A 10,600-nucleotide genomic window follows, 5' to 3' on the forward strand; every position below is an offset into this window, starting at 1 on the left:
CACCCGGGCGAATAGCACGTCGCGTATTTTGCAAAAGTAATGTCCCGATGCTGGGGCACGCTGGCGAAGGCGGGCATGTTGGTTCGCGTGCGGGTGATGAACGTGTGAGTTAGTAGCGAAGCCCTGGGAGGACGGACTTGGTACTCTTTGCCGTTGTGGGTCCCTGCTCATGGATGTGCCGCACGTTTCATCGTCGAAGCCGCAACTTGGTGCCTCTCAACACTCCCACTCCGCACTCCAAGACATGTCAGCAATCTGCATTCAGATCCAGACCTCGATGCCTTCGTGCTCATCGATCTGGACAGCCTTCTACAAGACCTTGGACTCAGGGCAGTCCTTGAAATTGCCTACCCCTATCGTTCGTTCAAATTACTCCTAGACTACTGCGAGATTCGGCTATTTCCACATATTACGGTCTATTGTGCCCGGTGCTATAGCTACTATTATCGAGTTGGTTCCTGCTTGGATTACTCTGCAGTGCATCTGCAGCTGCATTTTCCGGTTTCACGTGGCGCTGCATCTGTCTCGATAGGCGCAGTGGTGGCTTGCAGCCTCAGCCCTGCCCGACCGCGTCAGCTATGACAGAAGCCTTGGAATCAAGGAAGTAAATCAACACCATCGGCGTTTCCTGGAGAGAATCACCGAGGTATCACGATGCCAAGCTGACTGCATCCTCTCAGCATACGTAGACGAAATGTTATCGATATCTCATCGACATGACTGGATTGCGTTTTGTTGATGCAATCAGCAAGCTTGACATTGAGTTGTGGCACCAAAGGTGAGCGCCCCGATCTTACACAGCAAGTGTTTCACGTTCGCGCACTTTGCTTTCTGACTGTGTTTTGTGCAATTGTGCATGATTTTGTTTTCTCGTATGATTCACGATGTTTTCGCCGTTCAGCTCGACTTGGTGATTTTCTGCAGACCGACAAAGGCCCTTTTTTCACCGGCTGGGCAGTAGTATCATTAATCACGTGCTGCCATCTTGCACTGCCTCTTCCAAGTTTCTTGGAGAAATTGACTTCCGAAACCATCTCAAACTACAATATACCATACGGAAAGGCCCGAGGAAAACCTGGGGTAATTACTAAGGATGAATTATCCGGTGGTAGGAATATGTAATAGTGTGCGATTCAACATGGTTGGCTGGCTGCGCCACGACTCTAGAGCCACTTCACGACAATAGACACGGACAAAACTACATAATGGGTACGGCCGTAGTGGAGTCAAGCTGCCTTTAGCCGCGATCGACGCAAACGAGGTTCAACACCATGTCCAGTATCATCGTGGTCTCTGATCCTCCGCACTTCGATCCCGAGGTCGGCTCGACGGTGCTTCTCTGTACGCGAGGTCCGTATTCGACGTATTCAATCAACAGGTACTCCACCTTCTTCTTATGAACAGCTATCCGTACCACGTGGATCCATGGAGAGGCGAAGGCATTACGCGGTTCGATCGAGCGGCTCTTGCTTTGGGCAGCGATACGACGATTGCAAGAGGAAGTCATCCCCAGTTGGACTTGATAACCCGATGACCACAACCTTCCACTCTAGGACGACGGGTATTAGCTAGCGTAAACTCCGAAGAGGGAGGAAAAGCTAGAAGACGGACTTAGGAGAATCGGAGAGTGGATATGCGACGACATGAGGAAGGTGAACAAGACACAATGCTCAAACAACGACAGGAGCAGGATATCTCATTACCTTTGCTCAAACTATTTTAGCTCGACTGAATAGTCTGCAATGCACATTTCGATACTCCAGGACAGCTTCAGACTTTGGTATATCCAGTTCTATGGCAACTAAGTCGCAATAGCACCAGATACAGAAGCGTAAGGGTACCAAACTTCGTGTTCAGGTTGCAGGTGGCGAGATCATTTTCCTCAGTATTGAGTAGCTGTAGCGTTTCAGTTGCACTCTCTGGCTAAATCTGAACCTCACCGTTAAGATCGCAGTCCAGCCACGTCACAGAGCCAGCACCCGATTCAAAGAGCTCGAGCCCGTCTTCCCGTAGAGCAGAAAGTGCACAATACACTGACGACTTCGAGTCTAGTGAAGAATACTGGGAACTACGCTGCGCGGCATGAAATTAGAAGATGTACACTCGCATGGGCTTCAACAGTGCGAGGAACCGAGGAATCAGACACGTGGATCATGTTGCGCGCACGTCCAAGTATATCTCATTGCGTGATTGGTGGCATTTCAGTAAGCAGTGTTGAATTGTTAGGACAGTAGTATCGTAAGACAGCCGCAACGATAAAAAGAAGGGATGCGGATTCAGAGAAGTAAGCGTCATGATTCTCGTCTTCTTGAACTGTGTACCTGGGCAGGTTGAGAGGAAAGTATAAGATGCATGCACTTTAGTTTGGAGGATGCTGTGTATGATTAGGAGCTCATATAGAACCTGGCAGAGTGCGATATCTCGCTCGCACGTGTGCTCATACATGAAGCATAACTAGTGTTCCATCTCATCAACATCATCATCGCCACCAGCCTCATCATACTCAACTTCGGCTGTGTCGCCCTCCTCATAGCCTCCCCCCTCGCCATCTTCGTCTTCGCTGTCAGAGCCTGAACCCTCACTCTCGCCCTCACTTCCCGGATCAAAGTCATCGTCCTCTTCTTCATCGTCTTCCTGGTCCTGTAACTCCCTCTCGGCCTTCTGCAGCTCGCTCTCCTCTTCCTCACCAGCAGCCTCCTCTACTGCCGCTCCGTTCTCCTTCTTGCCGCCCACCTTGTTTACGTTAAGCTTCTTTGCGCGTCTGTCCGCAGCCAGACTAGCATCCTGCAGTCCGTGTTTCTGGACGTATTCATTTATGCCGGCAAAGTCTTGTTGATCGAGCATGCCAAATTCGATGTCGCCTGTTGGTGTGGTGAAGACGATGTTGAAGGTGTTGCGCAGGACGGCGGTGTAGGATATGCTGTTTATAGCGGCGAAGTCGAAGAATGCGAGAGGCTTCTTGAAGCCGTAGAGGATACCTACCGAGGTGAAGAACAGGTAGCCTAGAGCATGTTAGCAGAAGTTCTGTGTCGTGATTTTCGTGTGTATGACGCACCTTCCTTGCTTCCCCTATGTGCCTTGACGTGGTATGCCTTCTCACCCTTCCTGTGACTTTCTGGTACGGCGCTGGCGAATTCGTCGGCATCTGGGAAGACAACTTCTTTTCCTGTCCCAGCTTGTATCAGGCAATGATGAATCGCCTCAGCCATCGGTCCTGGTCCTGGATCTTCGCCTTCGACTATGTTCTTGCCTGTCGCCTCCTCGAACGTCCATACTATGGGCTCTGGTGGTGATGCCTTTAATTCGTCTGGCACGGGCGCCACTCCATCGCCGTGTAGTGGTATGACGATGAAATGGTGCTGCTTCTTGGCCTTCTCGGGTATAGGCAAACAGAAGACCTGGTCGACGTCTTTCCACGCAATGGCAAATTCGACGTTGCCATTGGCGCCTATGGCTCTTATGCCGCCATCCTTCTTGTCGAGCAGTTCGAGAGTGAACTTCTTTCGCTGGGGTATGGCGACGCTGACGGCTGGGTATGTCTTGAATGCTTTCGTCGCAGTACTTGTGAGACTACCTCCTGACGCTGATGCGCCGTTCTGCGGGGGGTTGCTCTCTTCGATCTTGCGTTTCTTTGTTGCTGGCTCGGCAGCAGGTTGCGAAGTTTGATTAAGAATGTAAGTCGAAATGTCGCGGAAAAGAGTACTTTGCGCGGGGTTCTGGTCTGAGAGGAAATCAGTAATAGTCGGGAGTCGAATAGAGACCACATACCTATCGCGGCGTGTACGCGCTTCCGCAGCTCATGGTTGCTAGCGAAAGCGACATCAATTTCCTGTGGATGCGGTGCGAGAGTCGGGGCAGCTGGCGCGGGTACAGGCGCAGGCGCAGGCGCAGGCGGAGTTTGCACGGGTACTATGGGTGCCGATGGCTTGTTGTTGAGCGCTGTAAAGGCCATGGCGTGTGGTTAAGGGGATTGCGTGTTGTTGGCCGACATGCCTTGCCAACGCGTCGAATCGCGACTCCTCGACAGTTAGCGCTCGGGCATGTCTGACATCACCACCGCCTTTCACCCGCCATCACCACACTCTTGTTGTCGACATATCATATCTACGTCCACAACGCGCGCCTATATCCTGTCGTGTCTTGTCACTAATTCAAACACTTTTTTTTTTAACCCCCATGGTATGCCACGGCACCCACCACGTCATGTCATGACATGCCCATTGGCAAAGCTCCATTAGACTTCCCGCTGTCATATACATGACGCGCCATCTGATCTATCCGGCGATTACTATATTGGCCCATCATAGTAAGAGCGACACGCGTCCTCTCGATGCAAGCCATCCTGCGGGGGATCTACACTCCATCGCGCCGTGTCCCATGCAGCACATTAGTCTATCAGCAATGATATGTGATCAAATAATGCCTCAGGCGCTTTCGGACTACGCGAACACCCAAGAAAGTTCTCTAACGCTTATCAGAGTGCGTTATTGCGACGCGGGAGAACCATCATCGGTGCAGTGGGCGGGTCGTGCGCGTTGCGCATCTCTCACACTTCCTGTCGCGACACATGCTAACAGCCAATACACGATGACCAGACCGTTTGACACCTGTCAGTCGCATTGCGATTCATCCAGAACAAGCCGGAGATGTACTCGACCGTTCAAGCAAGTCCTTGCTAGGTACCACCAAGGACCCTTCCAGCATTGACAGAACGATAAATCTCTCAGCAGAGATTATAGGTAAAGTAATCACAGTGTGGGCGACTATCCAAGCATGCAACTCTTGGGACGAATGCCTCGGCGGTGACCAGATGCTATGTAACTCTACCATGTCTCGTTGCCATCAGTTAGTCCACGTATAATTCTTCCATCCATAGCTCGCTCATATCCTATCATTACCCAGCCGGGAAAGGTAGAGATAATACCACAACCAATATGACGAAAGTCAACTTTACCCTCCCACCGGCAGCCGACAAAGTCACATCGCTCTTCCATTCCAAGAAACATGTCCCACCAGTTTTCAATCAGCCACTCAATACTAGTTCATGCCCGCATCATCGTATTGCAAGGCTATTGTACAGCGTCTTCCTTTCCTTGTTACTCATAATCGCCATCCCAGTCATCACGCTCAAGGCGTTGACCTATAGCTTCATCGAAGACAACCGTCGGACGGGATTCACCTTCCAAACTACAAGAAAAGATGGCGAGCCAGGCGACGCCATCATCATGGCCGCTCTACCGAGGATGCTCTACGCAATACCAGCCAAGTTGGCCATTATCGCTGCTACCCTTAGTATATGTCTGGCTGCAGCGCACATCGGACTCGTAGTCACGGACTGGAAAATGGGCAAGCGGGTACGCACAGTTGCCATATAGTAGAGGTGTTTAATGCTAATGACTCGATAGACACAATCATACGCCTTCCGTCGCAACATAATGTTCCTGCACATCACCAACGCCATTCTCGTTCTCTTCGCTCTAGTCTCCATCTTCGTCACCCACAAAAACACCTCGCATTTCCGCGAGGGCTTCGTCAATTTCCGCGCTTCTCGCATGAACGATACAGCTGCAACCCAAGAGACCTTCTTTCGCTACAACTTTGGTACTTTCGATCTCGAGACTTGGGCGTGCGAACTGCAAGATGTTGGAGGTGCTGCCATGGTGCGAGAGGATTACAGTAAGCAATGCGCAGTTGAGGTTGCCGGTCGTGCCGTCATGGTGCCTTTTATGGTCATTGCTTGGGCTGTGGCTGCAGTCGGCCTTTGGGGCTTTGTGGGAGGCGGACGCAGAGGGCCGGATGGTGAGCGTATGAAGACTGAGGAAGTCGGCCTTGAAATGGGTAAGATGAATGCTACGGACGACTGAGCTGTTTGCCGTTGCGAAATTTCCTTCTCGGCATGTCTGGTGTTTGGTAATGGTCTCTTTGCGTCTTTACTGCTAATGTCGTTTCTTCGTCTCGTTACTTCGCCCTCACACGACAGCGATGATACCCTTAGTTACTACTGCTTTTCACATGCAGCCTTTTTGCTGGTCAAATTTGCAGTCTCCTTTGCTTTTCCCAAGTCAAACGTCGCCAAGTGCTGGGGCGTTTCATATTACTTTTATCGCAAAGCATAATGTCAAGTTCAATATACATCAGCTTTTTATCTCATTGTTGCTGTGTCTGAACCACTTCTCTTTCTGATGCGTTCGCTCTATGAGACAATAGCGATAAGTGATCATCATAGAGTTGTCGACAACAGTGGTCTGGTTTTGCACTGCGGTTTTCAAGGTGGGTGGGCGAAACACGTTCCCCTCCAACACACCACGGCGATCACGATCATGCCCTGAAGACGGATACACGACAAACAAGATTGTTTGGATTTGGATATCGATATCAAGAATAAGTCGACATTATCCCATACCCTTTCCCACCCATCACCACTGACAGTGCGAATGGGAAATACAGTTCCAGCTCTCACCAATAACAGAAAGCTGGGAATCGTAAATGTAAGCGAGCTCGTCCCATCCACATTCTCCCCAAACTAGCCCTCCAAACCATTCCCCAATAAGCGGATTTGTCCTGCACCCTCACCATACACGCACGCACACACAAAAGGCAACTCAGCCCATCGTCACCCTCGAGTGAGAAGCGAGCGAACCATAGCTACTAGGAGAAAACACCGGAGCCACCGTTGGAACAGCAAGACTCGGCACTTCTGGTGTCGCTTGGAGCGTTACGTCTCGTTTCATGGTTTGGTACACAGTCTTGATGCGAAGGGTGGGTTGCGTCGTGGGTGCGGCCTCACCACCAGCATCGTACACGGTCTTAATGCGAAGAGCTGCCTGGGTGGTAGGTATGGCTCCGCCACCAGAAGCGATCGATGCACCAGTTGCAGAAATGCCCGGTGTGTGTGTCTGCTTCATCCTGCCCTTGACGGTCGTCGTCCTAGATGTGACGCCCTTATCGAAGCACGAGATGCCGTGTTGACCTGCTTTACCATTTCCACCGCAGAAACACTTCTGTCGCCCATTCTGGCGATTGTGTTCCTCTTCAAATTTCTTCATGTTCTCGTCTTTTTCGGGAGTGGGTTCCTTGTCTTTTGCTGTCTCGCCACCTGAGGTTTTGCCGTCTCGGCCTTTGTCGTCTGCAGTCGTGCCATTTTGAGGTTCATGGTCTTGAATGAAGTCCGCGTATTCGTCCTCGTCTTCACCGACCTCTTCTTCCTCCTCGTATTCGTCCTCATCTGAAATCTCGTCCTCATCAGGGTACTCGCAGATGTCATGCGCTGATTGCTCAAAACACCAGTCATCACCCGCATAGCAGCCGTGTTCGCTGACTCGGACGGATGAGTCAACGCTGTATTCATAGTTCTGCTCGTGGATCACGTAAACGGTGTCGACGATGCAGTATGGTCCGTTGCACTCGCCCTGCCGCGTTATGTTCTTGGGAGTGTTCTTGGGGTACCGTGTTTCGTGAGCGACGAGTTCAGATGTAGCTTGGACGATGGGCTCTCGGGTGGGTGTTGGGGTGCAAGAGTTGGGTGTAGATGAAGCTGATGAACTTGTCTCTGGCGGATCGCTGAGCTGCGGTTGCCCTAGTGGGTGAGACTTGTGCGATTTGGGCTCGCAGCCTCCATTCCAACCCTCCTTCATGTGCTTCGCTGGCTTCTCCTCTTCATCAAGTCTCAGTAACGCCTTCCAACTGGCGCCCAACTTGTCGCAGCTTTTGCACTTCTTCCCGTAGTTGTCAAAGTTATACAGCCCGCCGTCCTTGATAAACTTCTTTGTGTATGCGAAGGTCCAGTTGGTAGGTTGATCCCAGGATGTTGCATCTGTCGAGTTGGGACCATCTCATTGGCAAGGAGCGTTGCTGTTCTTCGTGCTGTTCACGTCGGAGATTGCCTCGCCTAGCCAGCTGTGACATATCGGAATGTCAAAGCCATCAGGAACGTTGCCGTAATCCGTCAGATGTGGTATTGCTCCTGAGGCAAGATCATTCGTGGGATTTAACTCAGATGGGCTTGTGGCGTTCACCCCTTCAGCATATACCTCTGGTGGTTCAGGAGCTGTAGGCTCGTCGCGGCATCCGAGTTCCTCTTGCTTGTCACGATGCGGGTACCATACCTCCCCTCGCCAAAGCGCGGATCTAACTACGTCAGTCTCGTAGAGACCATGAAATCCCTCTTCGCTTGTGAGGAATTCCCATCCTGGAGGACTTCGTGTCTTCTTATCGTCGTAGTTGGACATTGCGTAAGTCCAGTATGATCTGTTGGGACGTTCTTCAAGGCACACTTTGTTGGACCTTGGTCCCCGGTTGTCTTGGTCGCAGTTTTGACCAGAATGAGTAAGACTCTCAACGATGTATACGCCCTCAGTTTTCCTGTCAAAATTAGCCACTACTCACAAGATGTGGTTGGAAATGCAGCACATACCAAAGGGCGCTTATTATGGTAGCGTAGGACTTCATCCCAATTACATATTGAATCCAGGCCCGAAAGTAAACGTTGGCACCAAAGAAAAAGTCTTTTTCGAATAGATCGACGATGTTATGACCATTGTGCGTTTCGTAGCCCAAGGAAAGGAGTGCCATCCCTTCCAGCACTTCGTCAACTGCAAAGGTGTCGAGCTCAACCAAAGCCGCACGTACAGAATCCAGAGTCTTTTCGAACCCGTGGCTGTGTATCACTAGCGTTTCTTCTCGGACATGTATATCGGCTCTGACTTACAGATCTTTCTTGTGGTTGATCTCTTTGACCACTTCCTTGGTCAAACCTTGCATACCTAGCCAACCTCCGCTGGTAATTGTCCACAGCTCTATCCCGTGTTAGACAAATGCTTCGCACTTGCGATCAAAACTTACTCTGTGAGTTTTCGATTGACTTTTCGCGAAGTAGGCCATCGCCGGGTTTCCTGCGGCTCGCAAATTTTGCAAGCCTGCTAGCGTTTGGGAATTTGTTACTCATCGCACTAAGACCCCGCTGCCATTTATTGGCAAGACTTTGTGCTCTAGGGAACTTGTTGAACATAGCTGTAAGAGTTCCTGGCCTATAATTCAGGATGTTGGCAGCCGTGGTAAACAGTTGGAAGACAGCCGTGATGATGCTAAAAGCCAGTTCCATTTGTTGTATGCGTTTCTGCTTTTTCTCCTCCTTCTTGACTGCTGCATCCTGCTGCTCATCTGCATATGTGAACATTGCTGTGAGCCGATCCAAGCCCTCGACGATGTGCCTGTAGTGGTCTTGGGTCGCTTCACTCCTGATGTGAAATGAATGGTCGAGTCCAGAAACAGATTCGAAGAACAACATGGCTGCCCGTCTTTCATCGGCAGTGTTGTTCATACCAATATCATTGCAACTTGGGGACTAATAGTGCCATTAGCGCACGTAGACTTCGAAGCCAAAGTAGAATACTCACTCTGCACATGCCGAGGCCATCGCAGAGCATGCTACTAGGTGGCACACTGGGGGCGTATCGCTTTGCCATATATGCAGGAAACGTCAACTCGTCGAAAGCAAGCTTATATTTGCTAGCCTGTAGTCTCTTGTAGGTTCGGAAGTGTTTCCTCAAAAACTTCGCGTCGACGTGCCTATGTCTTCTCCAAAGCTCTTCGGTGATCCTGGGAAGGCCTGGACAACCACTTATCCATTCATGTGCACCCTGATCTTCATTGAAGTTACAATAAGGATTGTGTGCACAATCCAGGTTATCGCGGTCCGCCTGTGAGAATTCGAGTCCCTGTGAAGTGAGATTCGACCAAGCGACGCTCGTAGATGCATTGACGACATCGAAGATGTGAAAGGTGGCTTGTATCCACGCAAAGAGTCGCATGATAGAAAGCTTCTATCCGCTCAGTAAGACTAGTGAGAAACGACTTCACGGTTGGAGAGGTATTGACCAAGTATTGATGGAGTGGAACTTGCGTCGCTACCCCCGTGTGTTGGTAGGAGTAGGACGGGATTCAAAGCAGATGTTGAAAACAATCACCACTAGTAAGTTACTCAGCGAGTGTTCTTATACTTGCGAGCTCTTCCAACGAACAGTATGTATTTGCTTAGAACGTCAACACATTACCCAGGTATGAGTCGATCTGATCGAACAAGGGCAATCTTCAACCACACATCACGATCATGAGCTTGAGAGCCAACGTAACATCATTGTTCGCTGTCTACTCAGTGGCTCTCTCCCTGAGGGGTTCATCCACTATGACTAGATACGACGACAGTGCTAATGAGGTTTCAAGGCGCCCAGAGAACTAACCCCCCTTCTCTGACTAGCCTTTCTTGTTATGGCGAGGAGCACATATCGAAGATGGATGAGAGTGCCTCTCTTGATATGAAGGGTACTTCAATCAAGTTTAGAGTGCCGAACCGTATCGTTACTTTCTGACTTCCCTCTTTTGGGAAATATTCCCAAGCTTTGCTCAAGTTCTGCTTCATGAGTAGGTCATCAGGCAACAATTTGTACATGTTTTGGAATATGGACTAAGTTTGATGAGAAACCGACAGGGCAAATATCTGCTTAAGATCATCGAGCCTACAGGATTCGCATACTATTACATGTTCAACTTGTTACAAGTACATCATCGGGTAATCTGGAGATATGCGGTCGTCACCACCTGC

At 50.3% G+C, this 10,600-nt stretch overlaps 5 protein-coding genes across 5 annotated transcripts; 3 read left to right on the forward strand and 2 right to left on the reverse strand.

The window, feature by feature from the left end:
• Positions 1–417: 417 nt before the first annotated feature.
• Positions 418–1,180, forward strand: CC77DRAFT_663208 (hypothetical protein). The gene is made up of 2 exons (XM_018532657.1): positions 418–604; positions 681–1,180. Exon 2 carries the CDS (start codon positions 739–741, stop codon positions 1,120–1,122), a length of 384 nt encoding a protein of 127 aa, XP_018379080.1. The 5' UTR covers positions 418–604; positions 681–738; the 3' UTR covers positions 1,123–1,180.
• A 1,170-nt stretch (positions 1,181–2,350) lies between these two features.
• Positions 2,351–4,065, reverse strand: CC77DRAFT_976947 (Rtt106-domain-containing protein). The gene is made up of 3 exons (XM_018535957.1): positions 3,769–4,065; positions 3,056–3,721; positions 2,351–3,002 (listed from the first exon to the last, which is right to left on the reverse strand). The coding sequence occupies exons 1-3, from the start codon at positions 3,950–3,952 to the stop codon at positions 2,455–2,457; spliced, it is 1,398 nt and encodes a 465-aa protein (XP_018379081.1). The 5' UTR covers positions 3,953–4,065; the 3' UTR covers positions 2,351–2,454.
• CC77DRAFT_663260 (hypothetical protein) lies at positions 4,029–4,820 on the forward strand. Its single transcript, XM_018532658.1, has one exon. The coding sequence runs from the start codon at positions 4,258–4,260 to the stop codon at positions 4,705–4,707; it is 450 nt and encodes a 149-aa protein (XP_018379082.1). The 5' UTR covers positions 4,029–4,257; the 3' UTR covers positions 4,708–4,820.
• A 1-nt stretch (position 4,821) lies between these two features.
• CC77DRAFT_663265 (hypothetical protein) lies at positions 4,822–5,947 on the forward strand. The gene is made up of 2 exons (XM_018532659.1): positions 4,822–5,354; positions 5,406–5,947. The coding sequence occupies exons 1-2, from the start codon at positions 4,935–4,937 to the stop codon at positions 5,862–5,864; spliced, it is 879 nt and encodes a 292-aa protein (XP_018379083.1). The 5' UTR covers positions 4,822–4,934; the 3' UTR covers positions 5,865–5,947.
• A 450-nt stretch (positions 5,948–6,397) lies between these two features.
• Positions 6,398–9,809, reverse strand: CC77DRAFT_1100636 (hypothetical protein; the record flags this gene model as incomplete). The annotated part of the gene is made up of 6 exons (XM_018530077.1): positions 6,398–7,813; positions 7,904–8,361; positions 8,414–8,656; positions 8,708–8,795; positions 8,842–9,343; positions 9,396–9,809. 6 exons carry the CDS (start codon positions 9,807–9,809, stop codon positions 6,603–6,605), a joined length of 2,916 nt encoding a protein of 971 aa, XP_018379084.1. The 3' UTR covers positions 6,398–6,602.
• Between the last annotated feature and the right edge of the window lie 791 nt (positions 9,810–10,600).

This window comes from Alternaria alternata (genome assembly GCF_001642055.1).
Source record: "Alternaria alternata strain SRC1lrK2f unplaced genomic scaffold CC77scaffold_40, whole genome shotgun sequence".
In the NCBI taxonomy this organism is placed as follows: Eukaryota; Fungi; Ascomycota; class Dothideomycetes; order Pleosporales; family Pleosporaceae; genus Alternaria; species Alternaria alternata.